At 44.5% G+C, this 23,381-nt stretch overlaps 1 protein-coding gene across 4 annotated transcripts in view; it reads right to left on the bottom strand.

Annotated features, from left to right (window-relative positions):
• The window catches only part of asic1b (acid-sensing (proton-gated) ion channel 1b), a 133,282-nt gene that overhangs the window by 47,637 nt on the left and 62,264 nt on the right, over positions 1-23,381 (bottom strand). Inside the window, exon 1 of one of the 4 annotated variants that reach the window (XM_062986692.1) lies at positions 1,556-2,305. The exons of the other annotated variants lie outside the window; for them this stretch is intronic. Coding sequence (XP_062842762.1) covers positions 1,556-2,218 — 663 coding nt within the window. The 5' untranslated portion in view covers positions 2,219-2,305. Of the gene's footprint in view, positions 1-1,555; positions 2,306-23,381 lie in introns of those variants that run through there. 4 annotated transcript variants of the gene reach the window in all.

Here is a 23,381-nt window from a genome sequence, read left to right as displayed (position 1 = left end):
TGGCAGCTTGGCAGTGGTGGGGCTTGAACCAGCGACTACTGTGTCCAAACTGCTCAAAATTAGCACAAGAACTGTTTATGAGGTGTTTTTGGCTCCCAATCCTAAGATCAACATGCACAATGTTTAGTGTAGACTGGAGGTTGTGCAAAGCAGGATTTCTCACAATTTCTAACATTTGGTTGAGGTATGGACTCAATCAGGAGAGAAATACAGTGAGTACAGTGTGCTCCTCTGTGTGTGTTTTATGCTCTCTAAGAATCCACCGCTGGTCGGTAAAAAGATGTGGCTGAGAGAAAGGAAACGATTCCACACCCTCATGCGGTTTAGATCAGGCCCATCCCACCCTACAGTAGTTGGCTTTTCATTTAGCCACTTCAGCATCTGTGAATTTATTGACGCAGAGCCGCTAAGAGCCGAAACGCGATCCGATCCCTGCGCGGTGTAAACAGATCCCATTCTAATGGACGCCGCGGATGTCTCCGCCGCCAGGATCCTCTCCAATTCTGTCCCGGGACAGAAATCCGACCCGGACCTCTTCGACCCGACCCGGAGTCGTGTTCAAAATCCCTGCGCAGGATCGATGCTCGCTGGAGTATGAGCACAACTCAAACGTGCTTAATATCAATAATTAGCTAACGAGCGCTGTAGCCGGCCGCCCGCGCCCACTGTAATGCTCGGCCGACGCCAATAACACGATTAGCATGGACAAACACGCCTCATTGATTGGATAAGTGCGTGCACCGGGGGGCGAGGTGATACCTAACCAGGCTTTTTGGCAGGCTGAATGATAAAAGCCGTGCATGTTTTAACACGTCAGTGTTTATATCTCATCTAAACACCTTTTAAAGTAACTGCATTACAGATCTCAGAGGACGTGCACTCACAACACATGGTCAAAAGTATGTGGACGCGTGATAACATGCTGGTTGGAATCATTTGCCCGCTATGTGGCTATAAAACAAGAATTTTTGCCCGTTCCGTGAAACAAGATGCATTTCTGAGGACTTGCAAACCCTGGAAGCAGAGCCACACCCGAACTTAATAATTAGGAGGGACGTCCACATATTTTTGGCCATGTAGTGTTTAAAAAAGTGCACTTCAGTTCTCTGTTGTACCACCACTTATCCTGGTCAGAGTTTCAAGGTACCACTGTATTGTTGACTTACTGTGGATGCTGTCTACACTGTATGGCCAAAAGTATTTGGAGACCTGACCGTGAGCTTGTCGGACACCTCGTTTCAGAAGCAAATGCTGTTCACAAGACTTATGAGTAAAGTATGTCTGTGTATGGGAATTTGTGCCCATTCAGTCAAAAGATGACAGCATTTGTGTGGCTGGAAGCCTCAGTCAGAGCTGTTCAGTATTGCTGAGGTCAGGGCTCTGTGGGTTAGGGCCTTCCCTAAACCGTTGCTGCATATTATTTCATTTATATGATTGATTTATTACCCCTGTTAGCAATTGTTGTGGCTAAAACTCATGAATTCAATCATTAGAAAAGGCGTCCCAATACTTTTGACCATGTAGTGTAGACGCCGACCTCACATGGTTCTCGTACCTCTCTCCAGTGCTCGGGTCCGCACTCTTTCCCAGCGAACGAACAGTCCAGCATCATATCCTCTATGCGGTGGCGCGTCCGGTTGTAGAACTCGGCCAGGCTGAAGCGGGCGCCCTGCCGATCGGGCTCGGGGGCGAGCTGGAACCCGGGCGCCATGTTATCCTCGTATCCCAGCAGCGGCCCCATGAAGAGGAGGTCGCTGTAGCTGAGCTGCGAGCGCCGGAAGGTGTTGTAGTTGCACAGCGTGATGGCGGGGAAGGTCATGTTTGGCGCGTTCCTCTCGTCCAGCATGGTGACGTGGTCGTACGAGAGGTAGTACACCACACGGTCGCCCACCTGGAACAGGAAGAGCGACAGCGCCATCAGGAAGCAGAGCGCCCACAGAGCCTGGCGCACCCTGAACTTCTTGTTCTCCACGAAGATGTGGTTGGGGCCGTGAAGGGAACAACCGCCGAAGAAGGTCGCCAGGTCCATGTTGGGCACGACTTCGTCTTCGGGTTCGGTATAAACCTCGGAGTCGTCGCGGTCGTCCTTGTGGCGTCCGGGTTCGCCGTCGGGGGTATGAGCGACCCGTCTGTAGCGGTCATCGAAGCTGCCGGTGTAAGATCCTCCGACGGGTTCGTCGCCCGTCGTCACGGAGATGGTGCAGGTAATTCGGACCATATTGGAAACAGGTTTCGGAGAACAGATGCTCAGGTACGTCTAGGTTTATTCAGCAAGAAGAATCCAAAGCAAAAATGGAAGACTCGTTGCTTGGAGGATGCAGGGCATAAAAAACAAACATCTCATCACCTCAGTGGATTCAACGATGGGAAATCAAAGGAATGCGTCCAAATAAACACGAACCATTTAAGAGCAGCTCAAGCAGCATCGCTGGTGATGAATTACTCACCTTCGCAGAAGCTACTGAGACCTAAAGAGTCCCGAATAAAGACGGGTACAAGACGGATCTCGTCCAGAACCGAAGAAGCAAACAGGATGTGCACAAAACTGCAGGAACTTCAAATTCAGACGGAGAGCCTCAATTTAACGACTTGCTTCCGCACCAGATTTAACCTCCGTCCCAAAGTCAATGACACCATCGAGAATCCAAACAAAACCAAAATAAAACCCCGAGACCACGAGGCTCACTTTATTCCAAACTGCACAGATTTTTCTTCAGTTTCAAAGCTACCATTCGGTCACCCAGACTCTCAAACCCTTAAAGACTCGAGCGCGCCCTTCTTCCACGTCCTTCTTCCAAGTATCTGCAGGAGATCTGCAAGGTAGGGATCAGAACCTCCTGCCCCCCTCCAGCATCCACGCCCACAGAGGCTATCTTATACTCCCACTGCGCCCTGACACTGCTCCTCTCAGGGCATGATGTCACGTCCTGATCGTCTTTCCCTCGTCCCACTGAAGGATAGACCTGACGAACGTGTTAATCAGTAGGAAACGCTCATTTTAACCTATTTACATCATCCGAGCATGACCAGGCATCACATGTGGTCAGATAGGCTACGATTTTTTGTGTATTCGTCTTTTACAACTATTAAAAATCTCAAATTTGCGAGGGCGCTTGGGTGGCACTGCGGTAAAACACGCCAGCTCACCAGCGCTGGCATCTCAAGCTCTGCCATCAGCCGTCCGGGCACCCACACAGACACACGATTGACTGTAGGTTGAGGGTTGAAACAAGGTTTCTCGTCACTGGGGCAATTATGACCTCTGCTGACCTCTGCCTGCACAATTGGGCACTCTCCGAGACACCGCCCTCAACAGGTAAAGAGAAGCGACTGCAGGCTGCATGTGACAGACTCGGCCCTCCTCGATCGGGGAGGGTGGCGGCAGTGACAAAAGAGAAAGAGAGAAGCTCTAACTGGCCACGACTAGATTGGGTGAAAAATCAAAAACAACAAAAAATAAATAAATAAATAAATAGATGATAAAAAATTCTATAAACAAAATAGCTGTGGCATAAATATTGTTTTAAATATACAGTTTTTTTTACATGCATTTTTCTCCCCATTTTCCTCACGATTTAGAGCATCCAATTTGTCTTCCGCTGCTGAGAGATACCAGATTTGCATCCAAGGAGAGCACGCCGCTGCGTACGCCTTCTTTACACGTGTACAGCCCTCCTCTTCTCGTCCGTGCTTCCTGCACGGGTGTCTCTTCTGCCAATCAGGGTCCTTACACAGCGTATGAAGAACCACCCACCCACACATAGTCCGGTCCCCACCCTGCAGATACGGTGGCCAATTTGTATCTGCTGCAGGCACTGCTAATTACGCCGGCCAGATGGCGCCCAGCCGACCGGTGGCAACACCGAGCCTCGAACCCAAATATACAGTTCTGATTATTTTATGTTTTAGATATTTTATTTATATAAATTATTCTACATTATTATGTTGATTACATTATTAAGTATTATTAATATTATTAATAATGACAATTACTAATAATATCATAAACAATTAACTTATTATTATTAATTTACAATTTTGTTATTACAGAGATATTTCTGTGACTGCTGGACGCCTCATGGTCGCTTTACCACCAGATGGCAGCACAAGTCCAGATATGAGCGTCTCATCACGACACCAACACCAACCATACATGCACTGCCAGCCAGACCAGCACACACATGATCCAACAGATCGATCCAAGTGATCAGTCTGAGAATCTGATGCTTTAGATCTACATGTACAAGCTTGTTATGTTTCATAAATATAAGGACACTTACATTTACTGCACTTAAAAATACTGAATACAATCGAGCAGTTCAAGCAGTGAGGGTTAAGGGCCTTGCTCAGGGGTCCAACAGTGTCAGTCTTGTGATTACTAGTTTAGTACCTACCGCTGATGCTAAGATACTTTAATGCACACATTCATTATTCATTCATTCACTTACACTAACCGCTTCATCCTGGTCAGGGTTCCGGTGGGTCTGACGTCATCTGGAAACAGCGTTACACCCTGGACAGGATCACAGTGCATCACACACTCCACCTAAGGACAATTCATACCCGCCAATTCACCTTCTGCATGCAAGTATCTGAAGCACACCAGCTCAGTCACGGAGAGAACATGCTGAACTCCACAGTCATGGACTGCAGGGTCGAGTCACCAACTTCAATCGATGTCTGAGAGTAGTTTGGCATGTTCTCCCTGTATGGGTTTGCTTAACAGTCATTAAAAGTCTGATTTTCTCACAAATTGCCCAGTGTGTGAGTGGGTGAGTAAATAAGTTAACGTGTGCTGCCCTGCACCCAGTGTTTCTGGACAGCACCCAACCCACCGCGGCCCTGTCCAGGATGGAGTGGTTGGTGAAAATATGCAGACACTGGGAGAACATGTAAAACTCCTTACAGACAGCAACCGGAGGCGAGAATCAAACCCAGTTCCTTAGGTCACGAGTCGTTTGCACGAGACGTGCCATTGTGCTGCCACGTTTAAACATCTGAATGCTACTGGAATATTTCAGAGTACATCAGTGCACCGTGTGTGTGTGTGTGTGTGTGTGTGTGTGTGTGCTGCTGTAATAATAGTTCTCTGCGCATCCTTTCCTCAGCTGGCAGGTCTCCATGGTAACAAGAGGTCTTTAGTGGTTAGGATGGCAGAGCTGGAAAGAGAGATGTAAGTAAAACGGTACGGACGCGTCACCCACCACCTCCAGCTGTACGGCCAACCGCTGCCAGTCAGTCTGGTCCCCTTGGGTCCCCGAACATGCCCACTTTTATCTCAAGAAGGGTCCCATAACGCGCTGACGGGTTCGGGGAGGTGTGTGAGGGCACAAAATGCCCAAATATGTGCACACACACGTGGAAAAAGAATCCAGCCGGGGAATCAAGCCCAGACTCTTCTTGCTGTGCTGCCCCGGACTGCCCAGGGTAGCGGTAGGTCTACACAAACAGCACAAACACCCCCATGTGCCCTCCCAGACAGAACACCACAAACCTAAAATACTGCCCAACGATTTCCAATAGAGCAGCGCTAAAGGTCAAGCAGAGAGGTACACAAAAGCAGGTCGGACAAAGAGCGGCTCGATTGCTGGACTGGACTGGACCGGTCAGCTCCTGTAAGCACGAGTAAAGCACTGAGGAGACGTGAGGAGAGACGTGAGGAGACATGAGGAGAGAGATGAATACAGACAGAGCTGCTGTGGAGTGCCGGTGTGAAGCTCAGGATTTAAATCTGATGTGAAAAAGGAATCTATAGCTGATGACCTGGCTTCATCCTCTTACTGACCATCATCACGTCCATCACTGTCCACCATGCTCTCCCTTTTCCTCTTCAACTCTTCAATAATCTCGACATCTTATCAAAGCCAGACAGAAGAACATAACGATACCAGCGGGTTCTTCTGAAATCTGGTCATTTTAGTAGCTGAGCGTTTCCTAGGGGGTCCACAAGAACCTTATTTTCAAACATCGGGACTTAGGACCGAACATCTAGAATGTGTAGAACATCTAATGTGTAGAACATCTAGAATGTGTAGAACATTTAGTGTGTAGAACATCTAGAATGTGTAGAACATCTAGAACTTTCAGAATGTGTAGAACATCTAGAACTTTAAGAATGTGTAGAACATCTAGTGTGTAGAACATCTAGAATGTGTAGAACATCTAGAACTTTCAGCATGTGTAGAACATCTAGAACTTTCAGCATGTCTAGAACATCTAGAACTTTCAGAATGTGTAGAACATCTAGAACGTGTAGAACATCTAGAACTTTCAGAATGTGTAGAACATCTAGAAAGTGTAGAACATCTAAAAATGTGCTGAACGTCTAGAATATCTGAAATATATAGAACATGTAGAATGTCCAGAATGTGTAGAACATCTATAACATCTAGAACATGTGGAACTTCTAGAACATCTAGAACAGAAGTTGTAGCTCTGTGCTTTGGTGCTTCTGACTGGAACGTTATGGAATCAGATCTCAGAACTGTCACCCTTGACCCTAAAGTGGAATAATTCACAGACACACTTGTAAAGGACGTGAACATTGCCAAAAGTATTTGGACGCCCCTTCACGGCGCTCAGCTGCAACACCGACGGACATCAAATTGTCCGTGCATGTCTCGTCCGATCAGAGAGCGGGAGGGTGAACCGTTTAGGAAAGCAGCGGTGCTCCAGTCCTCCTGCACGGCGCCTCTGGAGTAGCGAATGTCCAAACACGTCACGTTAAATAAGATGAGAAGTGCAGGAGGACGCAGCGCTTCCCTCACCGTGAGGAAGTGAGGATGTGAGAAGTGGGGAGTCGGTTCAGCCGCCACTTCTCACAGAGCAAATTCATTTGGGTTCAATTACTAAAGTAGCGTGAAGGAATGGGGGAGGGTGAGGGGGTGAGGGTCAAATCCCTTCTAATCCAAACAGTAAACACCTCCCACCACGCGCTCGCTTCCCACTGCAGATCAGAAGTGTGGGGATGATTCAGCACTTTATATTCTCTCATTCATGGTCTGTTTTACCACCCATTCAGCCTGGTCAGGGTCACGGTGGGTCCGGCTCATTGGTCGCCAGTCCAGCACAGGGCGCACACACACACCCACACACACACACACAGTAGCTCCAGTCGTCCTGACTGAGGGTCTTTGGATTCGTAGGAAACCGGAGCACCTGAAGGAAACCCGCATGGACACAGGGAGAACATGCAAACTTTACACAGAAAGGACCCTGGCATTTTATCTGAACACAATACAAATAATTGAGGGCTGAGGGCCTTGCTCAAGCGCCCAAAAGTTGCATCCATTATTTATTAATAATAATAATATAATAATAATAATAATAATAATATAATAATAATAATAACAATATAGGAATAATAATAATAATATAATATATGAACAATAATAATAATAATACATGAATAATAATAATAATAATATATGAATAATAATAATAATATAACATATGAATAATAATAATAATAATAATATATGAATAATAATAATAATAATAATAATATATGAATAATAATAATAATATATGAATAATAATAATATATGAATAATTGAATAATAAATTATATATTATATATATATAATAATATATATATATAATATATATATAATAATATATTATATATATAATATATATATATATTATATATAAATAATAACAATAATAATAATAAATGAATAATAATAATAATAATAATAATAAATGAATAATAATATATGAATAATAATTATAATAATATATGAATAATAATAATAATAATAATATAAAAGTGGTGTCCACATACTTCTGACCGTACAGTTTATATTTACTTTATAGACCTGGTGTGTCTAAAGTTCCCGCCTGTCATTAACTTTTAATCTTAAAGAAATCACTTAACGTTTGCCATTTTTACGAGAGTGATGATTGGTCCTCAATCACCCGAAGTGAACACCTCGGTCCCCCCAGCGGTGGATCAATTTTCATCATAACCTGTTCCCGGAGCTTTAATTTACACCCCGCCACACTCCGACGCCACGTAATGATGTGTTGTGAGCGGCGGCGGTGTAAATACTGTCATTAGAGGGTTCAGGAGGTGTACGAGGCGCACTGAGGTAATGGGACGTGGCATTAGAGAGTCGGGGCTGTAAACAGAACCCCCGGCTCCGGCTTCTCGGGGCGATGATTAAAATAAAAGCTCTCCAGGACGCGGGTGATGGGAGGGAGGGTCGGCATGTTCGGGTGCATAAACAGATATAAAGTGATGCTCTCTGCTCATTCACAGACTCCATTAACAACAATTACACCCGTGTGTGTGTGTGTGTGTGTGTGTGTGTGTGCTTTATTACAGTTACACACAGCAGAGTCTAATTTCCGCCATCAGTTCTTTAATCCGACTCTCTGCTCGCTGTTTTTCCCATGTGCCAGGTTAGATGGCATCACTCACTCAGTCCCATCAGTGCTGGTGGAAACACAAACACACTTTCCCAGCAAACACACCAACTGGAACTGGTCTCTACCAACATAACTGGTTTTGGAGATTTTGGTGTTGCTCCTGATGAGAACGCGCCACTGGTGAACGCGCCCTTCGTCACGTACAAGGACACGAAGTGTGACTGGATCACGTTACCACGGCCGGGAGAGACGAGTCGAATCATCAGTGCACAATGAAATCAGATCTACTCTCTCTCTCTCTCTCTCTCTCTCTCTCTCTCTCTCAGTACTGACCTGTCGAACCCGAGTCGGATCAGAACGCTTCAAACTGAATAAACAAATGTACAGGAGTCCTGATTATACAGAGCATAAAACAACAGCAGGTTTATAAGAGAAATTTTAGAGATGAGAGTTTGTACTGTGATACATTATATGCCCCTTCTAATTACTTAATAATAATAATAATAATAATAATAATAGTAATAATTATAATAATAATAATAATAGTAATAGTAATAATTATAATAATAATAATAATAACAATAATAATAATAATTATTATTATTATAGGAGGAATAAGAATAAATTGTAATAAGAACATAGTACTAATTAATAATAGTATTATTAACAACAGTCATAATAAGAATAAGAATCTAAATAATTATATTTCTAATTATTGATAGCATATTATTATTTTCTTTTCATTATTATTGTGCTTTGTAATATTATTATTAATAAATTGTAACAATGTGGTGCTAATTAATAACAGTGTTAATAACAAAAAAGAATAATAGAAATAATTATATTTCTAATTATTAATAATATATTATTATTGTTTTCTTTTTATTATTAGTTGTTTGTGGTATTATTATTATATCATAAGTTTATTTATGGTTATTATTTTTATTTTCTTATTATTTTTCTCTTATTATTATTATTTATATTATTACAATTAGTAGTAGGAATAATAGTAAAAATAAGTTGTAGTAAGAATGTGGTGCTAATTAATAACAACAGTCACATTAAGAATAATAATATAAATAATTATATTTTTAATTAATAATAATATATTATGATTGTTTTCTTATTTTTCTTTTTATATTATTATTAGTTTATTATTTTTATCTGTATTATTATTTTTCTCTTTATTGTCAATATTATTTACATTTTAGTTTTAATAATAATAATAAATTGTAATAAGAATGTGGTGCTAATTTATAATTACTAAATAATAATTATATTTCTAAATATTAATAATATATTATTACTATTTTCTTTATTATTATTATTATTATTTAGTTATTTTCCCTATGCAGGTTTTTTTCTTACTGTTGTTGCTTGTTGCGACCCAGTTCTGAACTCACTGATGTACAGCGTCTGAACTGAAGTAAAACAAAAACTAAACAAAATTAAATAAATAAACAACAGTATAAATAAATAAATAAATAAACAAAAACAGCATCCTGTCGTGTGTAGAACATTTTTTTATTTGCTGTTGATGTAAATCTGTATAATGTGTTTGAGTTAAAGAGAAAACAGGCTGGAGGAGGAAGATTCATATAAATCAGATCATCAGTTTATCACTGGTGCGACAGTCAAGGTTCCAGAAATGCTGGATTAAGATCACTGACATGTCCAGAATTTACCGGACTCTCTAACGCTCCTCTACAGAGGCTAGACGTTCTGTCGTCCAGTCCCTCCGTTATTCTGTCTGTGATGGTGAAACCGTGATGGCGGTGGAGAGCAGAGCCGTTATCAGAGCTTCAGATCTCACCATCAGATCACGTGGTGGCAGCGAGCCGGTATTTAAAACACAGACACGCGTCCTTCATCTGCTGTTTAAATAAAACCTTATAAAGATACCACACACACACACACACACACACACACACACACCGCAGGAATCCTTCAACATGACGGAGCGGCGTCCGTCTCCACCATCCCTGCACCGTCCCTGCACCGTCCCTGCGCCGGACATGTGTGGAATCGTGATTAAAATAGGAGCCAGTAATTGATATTCTTCAGAGAGACGACACCGTGCTGCCAAGAGCCACGCAGATAAATAAATAAATAAAATAGGAAGGGATTACTCAGTGTCAGTACCGCCGATAAACATATAAATCACCCAGAACTCCTGCACGAGTCCAGCACAACAATTCCAGAAGAGAGAAGTGCAGACGGAACAGAGTCTAACAGCAACGCTGCTTCTAAACCCAGAGGAAATATATTAGCAAACAAGCTAAGCTCATAGCAACATGATGAATTCATTGGCTAGGCCATCAGGCGAGTAAATCATCAGTGTGCTTGTAATGGTGCTGAAAACCCTGGGTCAGGACCTTTAAGTGGGTCGCGATCCAAAAAAATGAATAATAATTAAATAAACTTGCATGCAAACGCCCCCTTGTGGAGGCTTTATGTTACATCTTGCAAACCACAGTGGAACCAGATGCATTGTTTGTGTTGCCTGGATCGTGCCAAAATCATGAACAAAATGTGGCCCGTGATCTAGCCCACCACCACTGAGAGGCGCTATCGACCTAGCCACGGAGCTCACGATCCAACAGGCAGAATTAGCCGTGTCTGGGGGAGGGACGTTGACCGGGTTCTTCACTGCTGCTGCAAATGAAAAACCTCTGCTAGCTAATTGACATTTGCCCGAGTGGTGGAGAATTCTCTTTGAGAATCCGTCACTGGTAGGGGAAAAGAAGCGGGGTGGTGTGAGTGGGATGAATTGGAATGTTGTTTGAAAGTTGTTGGCTGTTGGCTGGATAGTTTTGGTTGGTGGACTATTCTCTGATCGGCTAAATGCCGTTTTTTATTATTCAGTATATATATATACTTTATAAAGACGGCGATAATGACGAGCTTCGTTTCCCGCTGAGAACTCTACAATTATTCTGTCTCCAGGCTAATGCGTTCGGAGATGGCGGATTCGTCCCCGTTAGCGTTTTGATGAAGACGAGCACTAAAGCGGGACGATAACAGGATGTTTTGACAATCAACACGAAAGGCCGTTCATTTTCGCTCTAATTGCTATTGTGCCGTGCTAAGCTAGAGCTAAGTGCTAACGGCTAATGGCTTTGGCACCAAGAGAATCTCGAGTCGTCGCTTCAGTAGCTGCAAATGAGGAGGAAGCTTCTCAAATCATTCAGCGTCCTCGTTATCCTCTCTCAGAGGTACATGGAGCAGTGGTCTCGCCGCCAAGGTCTGGAGGAAACCCAACGTTAGATTATGCAGAGAGCAAAAGTGGTCAAAGTACAAATCTTCTTCTTCTTCTTTTCCTGGGCCTTTGTCCCGTTCGGTTACGGGGTCGGCTCACGGTGGATCACGATCCGCGCATCGATATGGCACATTTTTACCCAGGACCTTCTTGCTGTGAGGCGACAGTGCTACCCACTTAGCCACCGTGCTGCCCGGTCAAAGTACAAATAAAATCCATTAAAAAAAACTGGACTGGACTGTCAGGTTCCCAAACCCTACAGTACTCACTATCATGTTCCAAACTGTCTCTGAAAGGAACATCAGCACGAGGACTGTTCACTGGGTTCACTGGGAATTGGACCGGGCACATGACTGACCCACAGTACTAAGATAAACATGTGCAATGGATTTTGTGTAAAGCACACCACTAATGGACTCTATAAAATCTATTCACATTACTGACACACACACACACACACACACACACACACACACACACACACTGATTTACTCACTCACTCCTAGGGGCAGTTTAAAGTAGCAAATCTACCTACTGCATGTTTGAAGAGGAAAGAAGGAAACTGTACTACACACAGAGGAAACTTATGCAGGCATTGGGAGAACATGCAAAACTCTTTAGGCTTCCAAATACTTTTGGCCTTACTTTTTTTAGTCATTAGACTTCATGGCATGACCTTAACATTCTCGTTATCCTCTCTCAGAGGTACATGGAGCAGTGGTCTATCGGGTACATGACTGACCCACAGTACTAAGATAAACATGTGCAATGAAGTGGTGTAAAGCACACCACTAATGGACTCTACTTAGCTCGATCTTCCAGCCGTCATATCCGTCATGTTCATAACACACACACACACACACACACACACACTCTGATTTACTCACTCAATCTACCTACTGCATGCTTTAAGAAGAAAGAAGGAAACCGTACTACACAGAGGAAACTTACTTATGCAGGCATGGGGAGAACATGCAAAACTCTTTAGGCTTCCAAACTTTATTAAACTTAGTCTCACTATCATGTTCCAAACTGTCTCTGAAAGGAACATCAGCACGAGGACTGTTCACTGGGTGTATTGGGTTTACTGGGAACTGGATCGGGCACACCTGACTGAGCCACAATACTAAGATAAACATCTGTAATGGAGTGGTGTAAAGCACACTACTAATGGACTCTATTCACATTCCTGAGCTCGATCTTTCAGCCGTGTCACATCCGTCATATTAAACTTCATAACATGACCTTAACGTTCTCGTTAGTGACTAGCTATAGTTATTCAGCTACTCCGATTTCTCCTCTCAATAACCTGCAGAAGGTGGATTGGCTGCTTTAAATGGCTCCTTGGAGAGATCAGGTGATTGTGTGTAGCCCTGTGATCGACTGGTCTCCTGTCTACGTTGCATTCCCACCTTGAGTCCAGTGTTTTCAGGTGGACTCACCATGACCCTGACCAGGATAAATCCCTACTGTAATGAATATAATGTCGATACAAGACGTATATTGTGACTACGGCTTTAGCCGCTTTTTTCTGTTTTCTTTTATGTCTGTGTGTTTTGTTCTGCTCCTCTCCGCCGCGCCTCCTCCCCGCCCGAGCGATGCTATCAGCCCCCCAGCTTTTGTTACCGGATCGACTTCAGAATTCGGCGTAAACATGAAATCCTCTTTGAGAAAAGCGTCCGCATTGAGAAACGTGTCGTATCTTTATCTACCGTCCTCGTCCTCCCTCCCTCCTCCTCTCACACTCGCCAGCTCCGCCCGGGCACCGCCGGGACTTCCAGTCGCATTTTAATTGGTCTCGGTACGCCGACTCTCCGTCCGTGTGGCGCTCGGGTCCCAGCGCCGGTTCAGACGCCTCTCAAAGCCACTTCAGTCTGGGAGAGAATCTGATTATCGTCTGAAATATTTAATCAAGACCTGATTCACTTACGTTTACATTTTCAGCAGTGAGCAAACGCTTTTATTTAAAGCGACTTACAGTTATGTTTTTTGTATACAATTTGAACAATAGTGCCCAACAGTGGCAACTTGGTGGTGGTGAGGCTTAAACTGGCAACCTTCTGATTACTAGTCCAGTACTAGTCCCTCACCGCTGAGCTATTACTGGACTTAAACGTTTACATTTTCATCACTTAGCAGATGCTTTTATCCAAAGCGACCTACAGCACTGTGACTGCATACTGTCTAAGCAAGTGAGGGTTAAGGGCCTTGCTCAAGGGCCCAACAGTGACAACCTGGCAGTGATGGGATAGGAGATCCACACCAGTGCTGACATCTTAAGCCTTGAACCCTTGAATAATTGGCTAGTTTGAGGGAGGGCTGTAGGGATTCCTTATAAATGCTGCAATTACGACCTCTGCTGGCTGGTTGATGACACTGCACAGAGACGCGGGATAATGGAGATTGTTGTGTGACTCTCCATGCACGATACGGATCTCCATATGAACCCACCTTTGCAGGTGAAAAGAAGCAGTGGAGGTCTGCAGGACTAGAGATGAAATACAATCAGGTAATTGGATATGACTAAATTGGGAGGACAGTTGGGATCCGGGATCCGTCCCTCACAGAAAGGTTAACATTTATTTATTATTTATTAGGATTTTAACGTCATGTTTTGCACACTTTGGTTACATTCATGACAGGACGAGGAGAACATGCAATTCCACCTGGGAATCAAACCCAGGACATTCTTGCCGTGAGGCGACAGTGCTACCCACCGAGCCACCGTGCCGCCTCCTGAATGTTAAAAAGAGAGATGAGACGCTGAGGACTTTCTCGAGCTTCTCTCATCAAAATGCACAGTCGCAGCCAGACGTGCATTTCAAAAGACCCCCGACTGAGACGTCATCTCACCATAAGCACAAATGAAACGTCCCGTTCTGCTCCGAAATCCGGGAGTTTCCCATGACGACACGTTATTCCAGCTCTAAACCTTTGAAGATCTTACAGAGGAAGATGATGACCACTGAGCGAGTGTCTGAGATGGCCAGAACAGAAAAGCTGCCACCGAGTCACACGAGTCCCGGACGTTACGTTACATTGGGAGTGTGATGAGGCGCCCACGTGACAACATCAAAGGCGGCGTTACTGTATGTCAGGACTTGTGAAAGGACTCATAAGATGCAGACGACCGCGAGTAAGCAACGTGGATCACATGATCAGGGGCTGGTCTGGCACGTGTGACCTTCTCAGGCTGAAACGAAGCGGTTGGTCAGGTGCTACTGGCCAACCGGGCGCCTACACAGACATGATTGCATCGGCCGAAGCCCTATGAGTGTATTCCTGCCCTCTGAGTAAACAGGACCCACTGCAGCCCTGACCAGGATGATCGGTGGTACAGATAAAAACAAATAAAAGAAAATTGTGATGTCACTTTATGCTAAGGTGAACCACACACACACACATATCAAGTCTGCTGGGAGTTAACAGCTACTGAAATGTGTGCTGCTGACCACAGTCAAGCAAGCTTTACACTACCACAGGCTCCGAAGTCACTTTTGTTTTGTGGTTGAATAAAACATGGATCGAGTTGTCCGGCCACCGTGATCGAACGTGTTTGGAAGAGAGAGAACGAAGAAGCTCATCCCAACATCACTGTACCTACTGTCAAGCATGTGAGTATGGACATATTATGGTCTGCGGCTGTTTTGCTCCTGGTAGGACTGGTGCATTGCAGAAAATAGAGAAAATAAGGACAAAATAAAGTAGAATCTGAGTTTTACTGATTTGTCTGAGCTTCGCTGATCCTGCCGAGCAGATCAATCGAAGATCAAAGAGCCGAGAGCTAACGAAGCCGCCCGACAAATAACAGAGGTCAGCGCTGATCTTTGGGGGTGATGTCCAGCAGATGGAGCCTATTAAAACCAGGCGGACTCCTACACCAGGAGGACGATGGAGAGAAGTACAGCCGACGGCTCTTTTTAACCAGCAGAACAAAGCACGACCATAAATAACACACCAGGAAGAGAAAAATCCCTGATAAAAGCCGAAGGGAGGAAAAAGAAACGGAAAACGCAGCATTAAAGTATCAGGCTGAATTTAATTGTTTCCGTGTGTGTGTGTGTGTGTGTGTGTGTGTGTGTGGACACGCCGCCAGTGCTGATGGATTTCACTCTCACCTGATTCTATTCGACAGGCAGAAGAATCACGGAGCTGAAGAAACAAACACTGATGCCGGGACTCGCGGGGTCACTCGGTCAGAGGAAATAAACACGTTATTCAGTCAAGATTTTACAAACACTCGCGAGGAGGCTTTTCTCTGTCAGCGAATGTCCAGAAAAATGAGAGTGCGAGGGAAATTTCGTCCTGATTTTTAGATGCATTCCGATCCACAGGAAAAATAATAAATTACAGTCAATTAAAAGATAAACATGAGAGACTGTCCACAGTTTAGAGAACAAAGCGGAAGCCGCATATCAACATCCAGAAACAGCACAGACTTTTCTAAGTCACATAAAATCTGATTCATGCAAAATTGGCTTAAATTCAATAAATATTGAATACTTAATTGTCTCTGTACAAGTACAATGAGATGTTGTTTGAAGCCTGTAGATGCCTAAATAAATCATTAAAAAGGTAAAACAAACTACACTAAAGCCTAATTAAAATAATTATATAAAATGTAAGGTACAATGCTACCATGTAAGCTACAAAATCTAGCAAAATATGAATTAAATAAAAACCAATAAAGTGTCCATTAGAATAATAAAGAGTCTGGTGCCGGGATCAATGTACAGATATTACACAGACCAGTTATTTAACAGTTCTATATTGAACAGTTAAGACATTATTGCACTTACGGAGGTCGTATGTAATATATAAACAAAGCCAGTTGTATTTATTGTATGTAGCATATGTGATAAACCTGGTGATACGACTAAAACCTGTACAACTGTATGTGAATGTGTAGCGAATGAACGCTCTGTGTTTAGTAGTGAAAGAGCACTGAGGGCAATTTTATTTAATGATGATTCATATTTAAATGGCATATCTAGCATGGTCAACTCTCACAGTACTGTGTTAAGTATATAACTTAAAAAAGTGTTGGCTAGTGTATATAATATTGATTCAAAACTTGATCCTACATTGTGCATCAAAAAACTGCTGAAAATCTCACAGAGGAAGATGATGACCACTGAGCGAGTGTATGAGACAGCCAGAACACAAAAGTCCCGACATGAGTCCCGCATGATACGTTACTTTGGATGTGTTATAAGGCGCCCATGTGACAACGTCAAGGGCAGCGTTACTGTATGTCAAAACCAAGACTGAGAGTAAGCGACGTGGATCACATGATCAGGGTCATGTCTGGAACATGTGACCCATCTGTGCAGCCAACCATCACAAAGCAATGACGGCATAGTGACGTGACGTGAAGGTTTTATCCCTGTATCGCTGATTGGTTATGCATTTGTTAAATCCAGCCCATTGAATCCCGGACAGCACTAGCAGTATTCTCGGGTTTATTTGTTACTTTGATTAGGAGTTTGGATCATGTAAGACGGAATCCCAACACACAGTACAAGCTCTCACTTCACGAGCCAATCAGAAAGCTCATGCTCTGTAGTACATTAAGACTCAACTCAAGAATGAGTCCGTTAGCATCGCTAACACGCCGCACTGAGAAGCTCTGTGTGTGGGTTTGTGCAGAACGAGCTATTTAATCCCGCTACGACTGCCCCACTGCCCTCATGTGAGCGTTTACATTATTCAAAGGGCATCCGCGCACCGCCCAGCACGGTGGCTTTGAGAAGCGTAAAAAAATCCCAGCATGCACAGAGTGAAGCCCGGCAGTCGGCCAACGTCAGCTAAAGGTTAAGCCTGCTCGAACCGAACCACCCACATGACCTCGGCTGCGTGCCATCGATCGCCGGCCCTCCTCTCTCCGAGTCGTAATTACACGGGCCGCTCGTACACGACCCTCTCAACACCGCGGCTAAATATAGCCCGGGAAGTAATGAACCCCGGCGCCGGACGTTTGTGTGCCGCCGTTATCACCCGCCGCAGAGGCGCGTTCTGCCGGGTTCCACTTTTTAATGAGCCAACAATAAAAAAAAGAAACACAGAGCAAGTTAGAAAGAAAAAAGTGTTTTTTTTTTTATCAGCCGGTCAGCAAGAGGGTGCAAATTTCCTCATAATGAAAAGCAGGGTAAATAATGAAGTAAGTGCATTATGGGTAACGGTGGCAGGGACGGAGACACAGAGCTATTAGCACAGCGCCAATTTGCCGTCGTATAATACCAGCCAGCGCATCTCTAATCTCAGGAAGAGATCTGCATTCAAATTTCGTGTTTTTTTTATACGTTTTCAATTTACAGAGACACAGAAGGAGAACGAGATCCGAGACGACGTCCACTAACAAAATGAAGAGAATTTAATTGGAAATTTAATTTCTCGCTGTTTCATCCTGATCGTTTCTGTTCCTCTATTAGATTTCTTATATTTGATACACACAGATCAGGCATAACATTAAAACCACCTCCTTGTTTCTACACTCACTGTCCATTTTATCAGCTCCACTTACCATATAGAAGCACTTTGTAGTTCTACAATTACTGACTGTAGTCCATCTGTTTCTCTGCATGCTTTGTTAGCCCCCTTTCATGCTGTTCTTCAATGGTCAGGACCCCCACAGAGCAGGTATTATTTAGGTGGTGGATCGTTCTCAGCACTGCAGTGACACTGACATGGTGGTGGTGTGTTAGTGTGTGTTGTGCTGGTATGAGTGGATCAGACACAGCAGCGCTGCTGGAGTTTTTAAACACCTCACTGTCACTGCTGGTCTGAGAATCGTCCACCAACCAAAAATATCCAGCCAACAGCGCCCCGTGGGCAGCATCCTGTGACCACTGATGAAGGTCTAGAAGATGACCGACTCAAACAGCAGCAACAGATGAGCGATCGTCTCTGACTTTACATCTACAAGGTGGACCGACTAGGTAGGAGTGTCTAATAGAGTGGACACGGTATTTAAAAACTCCAGCAGCGCTGCTGTGTCTGAGCCACTCATACCAGCACAACACACACTAACACACCACCACCATGTCAGTGTCACTGCAGTGCTGAGGATGATCCATGAATGACCCACACATGGCCAGTAGCCGTCCGCTTTTTTTCACCTGCACCAGGTAGGTTCATATGGAGATCCGTATTGTGCATAGAGAGCGCAGTGCCATCAGTTAGCCAGCAGAGGTCGTAACTGCAGCAGTGTATGAGGAATCACTACAGCTCTCCCTCCCTCAGGCGAGCCAATTATAGTCTGTGTAAAGGACTGGTCTGCCAATAGCAGTTCTGAGATTCAAACTCTAGTTTTGGTGGGCTAGCGTGTTTTACTGCTTCACCACCTGAGCGCCTGGCTGCGTGGATTTATAGGTTGATTTATAGGATTTATGGGTATTTTTGGGGCCTCAAAGTGGATCCTTAGTGAGGCCCAAAAATACTCCAACCCAGGGTTAGCTTCTATAATGTAGGTAAAGTGTGCTGGTCTCCCACGCCAGCAGAAAACCAGACCAGACAGACAGACGAGCTGGCAAATCTGTGAGTAAAACCGTGATGTATAGAAACACTCCCACCTGGAGCGAACGCCAATTAAAAGGAGCCGACGCATCAATCATCCGTGCCTCCGTGGACCCTCTGCCAGCCAAAAATGACAGCGCAGAAGGAGCCGACTCCAGCGCGTCTCACAGCCGTTACATAAACCCTCCACCAATCCAATCCTTCAATCCCTCGTTAGTCACGGCGCCGAGATGCCAGCGGATCTCATCGCTACGATTCATCAACCCGTTTCCTGACGCTCTACAGAAGCCGAGACTCGCGCAGACGCACCATCTGCTTCCATCAGGGCTGGCGTCGGCGTCCAGACAGAAGATGCCAGGAGACTTGGGAAGCACTGAAGCGGGAGTCTGACGGAGGGGAAATAACGAGAAGAAAGCCAGCAGCCAGACAGGGATCACCCCCGGCGTCCGGTACGAGGGGGTAACAACCTTCCTCTCAGACCGGGGTTTGGGATCTGGATTTCGAGAGCTAATTAAGGGAAGTGGAGGGAGTTTTGGCGGGAGAAGCGGCCAAGTGAGACGAGACTGGGGGGGTCAAGAACCCTCGATGTACCACTGGGAGACCTAATTGCGTCAAGGATCGAACCAGAGAGCAAACATGGAGGGGGGGGGGGGAGAGAATCTCTCAGTGTGGGTACAATATATGGTCAAAAGTATATGGACACCTGAGCATGACCTTGTCGGACGTCCTAAGGCTTTTCATAAGAAGTTTTTGTAGTATATCTGTGGGAATTTGTCCCCATTCAGCCAAGAGCATTTGTGGCTGGGAACTGAGAAAGTCTCAGTTGATGTTCCAATTCCAGTCAAAAATTTGAGTCAATTTTAAGAATGAACATTGTTTAAAGCAACTTCACAGAATCCAAGAAAGAAAGCTTGAGAGGAACCTTGAAAGCATTTGGCATGTTCTCCTTACGTCTGTGGAAATTTGTCCCCATTAAGGCAAGAGCATTTGTACAACTGGGCACTGATGCTGATCAAAAAAGCTTTAGTTGATGTTCCAGTTCATGGCAGAATTTACAGAATCCAAAGAAGACACCTCGAGAGGAACCAGATGGGTAAAGCATTTGGCATGTTCTCCTTATGTCTGTGTGAGTTTCCTCCAGGTAATGCTGTTCTTTCCTAACTTCCATAAAAACATGCAGAAGGTGTACTGGCTGCTCGAAATTATCCCGAGCTATAGGTGAGTAAATTAAAAGATAAACTACACGGCCAAAAGTATTTGTACACCTGACCCTGGCTGCGGGCCGCACGGAGGCTCACAGCAAGAAGGTCCTGGGTTTGATTCCCAGGCCGGGCGGTCCGGGTCCTTTCTGTGTGGAGTTTGCTTGTTCTCCCCGTGTCTGTGTTTCCTCCCACAGTCCAAAAACATGCAGTCAGGTTAATTGAGGACACTGAATTGCCCTATAGGTGAATGTGTGTGTGTGTGTGTGCCCTGTGATGGACTGGCGCCCCGTCCAGGGTGTCACTGTGTGGATGGCGCCCATTGAAAAGCTGGGATAGGCTCCAGAACCCCCCGCGACCCTTACTGGATAAGCGGTTAAGAAAGTGAGTGAGTGAGTGAGTGACCCTGACTGCTCGGTGAGGTAATCGAACTTATGCTCTTCTTTAAAAAGTATTCACACCCTTTCTGATGGTACGCCGGCCTCTCTCTCGTGCGTCACGTTACCACGTCGCCAGCTCACCTCTGAAATGAAAACGAAAAACGAAAGCAGAAACACAGCGGGGGTAAAGAACGGAGAGCGCGCTAACGTCTGTGTGAATGGATTTCTGATTTCTCTACCCGCCGGCATGACGTTTAAAAAAAGCCATAACAGAGATAAAAGGTGTGAGAGAGGAAAAAGGTTTTTGTGACAGCCGATAAAAGGCCGAGCGAGCGACTTCTTACAGGACAAAGACGGACCGAGCTTTTGTTCCAGCGTTCTTCTCTCGTCCTGAAGCTCCGGACAGAATCGCAGAACCTTCACAGGAACGGCGGAGCTGCACTTTATCTTCCTCTCGCTTCTATCAGAAGAGCAGATCCGCCAAACGTTCACAGCTTAACGCCCGGCTAGATTTTACACACGTGAAGTGTGAACGTGTGGTTTGAGTCTGTGCTCGGCGGGGGAGCATCTGTTGTTTTGGGTGACGTGTGCATACTCCAGTAAAGTGCCAAAGTGCCAAAATTATTTTAGCTTTTTAAGTCTGTTATCCACTATAATTAGGACGCTGCTGAATTCACAGGAAAATGTGCTTAGTGTCACGGACCTGGTTTTCCAAATATCACAGATTTCACATAAACTGAATGATATAATAAATAGAAGCTACAGTACACAGCACAGATACTCTAATAGCTTAACGTAAACCTAGAACATCCAGCGACGGTGCGAGGCTTCATGTTCCGTCTCAAAGACGAAAATACTCCTCCTTTCTCAGCGCCCACAGAATTGGTTGTTAGTTTTCCAAGCTCAGGTACCCGAGTCGTGATTGCATCATGGTTCTTCTCCACTAATGCCGATCCCCGCTCTGATTGAGGAGAACGAAGCTAACCCACGCACCCTCCGACACGTGGGCAGCAGCCGTATGCATTTCTTCACCTGCACTAGGCGAGTGCTAATGCGGATCAGCCCTGTGTACGGAGAGACACACCCTGATCAGCGCACTCCCTCCCCGCCCCTGTGCAGGCGCCATCGATCAGCCAGCAGAGGTCGTAGTTGCATCAGTTACGAGGAGACCCTACCCGGCTTACTACTACCCCACCTATATATGAACAACAGGCCAATCGTTGTTCATGTGGCCGCTCGGCCCAGTCGGATGGCAATGCCGAGACTCGATACGATGTATTCAAGATCCCAGCTCCGATGTGCTAGCGTGTTTTACCGCCACGCCACCTGAGCAGCCACCCGAGTCGTGTTTTTAGCTGCTTTACACTAACACATCTTGACTAAGACATTTTGACTAACTGATTGCTAACTGAATTGCCGTAGGATTGCTAGTGTAAAGACTTTTCTGTGCTGACAATGTTTGAAGTGTGTGTTTACATATTAAGTGCATTTTGTCCCTTTGTGGATTCCATAATCAATGGAAAAGTGTGATTCTCTACACACGTGATCATCTCTGTATTTTTTATATCTCAGTTTATTTCTTTCTTCATAAACTCGGCAAACTCTAAAGACGCTCGGTTACACCAGCACGCCTCATAGTGCAGGTTAACCAGTAAACGTGAGGCACTTGAACGCTGCAGGAATGAAAAATGTTAAATCGATAAACACAAACATTAAAGTTTGAATTTTACAGCAAATTACACATTGCACAGGAAACAGTTTTTCAGGTCGGCTAAAAGTATACAGACAGCTAAAAATGATCTTGGATATACAATAGTGGCGTCCTTTAATTTTCTGGAATGGCTTTTCTCGTGATTATGAAACGTGAAACAAATTTGAGTCGTGCCGATGAAACCGCATGAACTTAACGACCAATTTACAGAACGGCGAGTTATTATTGAGATAATAAACACAGATTGTGAAATAAAAATGACGCCAATTACAACCTTCATTAGCGCTAATGAAATTAACGCCGTGTACGAGCACAGCTGCAAAAATCCCTCCAATAAATGAGGCGCTTTAATGCTGCTGCCTGAATCCTGGATTTACAGTTTACAAACACACACACACACACACAGTTTTTTTGGGGTGTGTGTGTGTGTGTGTGTGTAAAGGTCACATTACTGAAACACACATGGGAGTCAATAAGACAGCCCAGTGACAGCACAGCTCCTACAATGAGGATTCAACCCGGCGTGGCTGTCATGCAACACCGCAACACCACATCACACACACACACACACACACACACACAAACACACACACTGTTTATATATGAAGTGTTTTTAACCATGTTGAAAGCTCCAGGAGCCCTTCAGCACTCGATCTCAGTCTCAATAATAAACATACTGGTTATCATATGAGCAGGACTGGGTCGGACCCTGAACAGCTTTGGAATGAGGCTGACATCTTTTGACTAAATGGGCACAAATTCCCACAGACATACTTCGAAGTGTTGCGAGAAGCTGTCTCAGAAGCTGTTCTAGCTGAAAAGGTAACACAAAGGTAACTATATTAAATATTACAGCATTACTTTCTTGAATGGGATGTCCGACGAGCTTGTGGTCAGACTTTTGGTTGCGTAGTCGATAGCTCTAAATCTGCTGATATTCAAAC

This window comes from Trichomycterus rosablanca, chromosome 24, assembly GCF_030014385.1.
Source record: "Trichomycterus rosablanca isolate fTriRos1 chromosome 24, fTriRos1.hap1, whole genome shotgun sequence".
Lineage (NCBI taxonomy): Eukaryota > Metazoa > Chordata > Actinopteri > Siluriformes > Trichomycteridae > Trichomycterus > Trichomycterus rosablanca.
The sequence above is the reverse complement of the archived record's forward strand: the minus strand, read 5'-3'. Positions and strand labels throughout refer to the sequence as shown.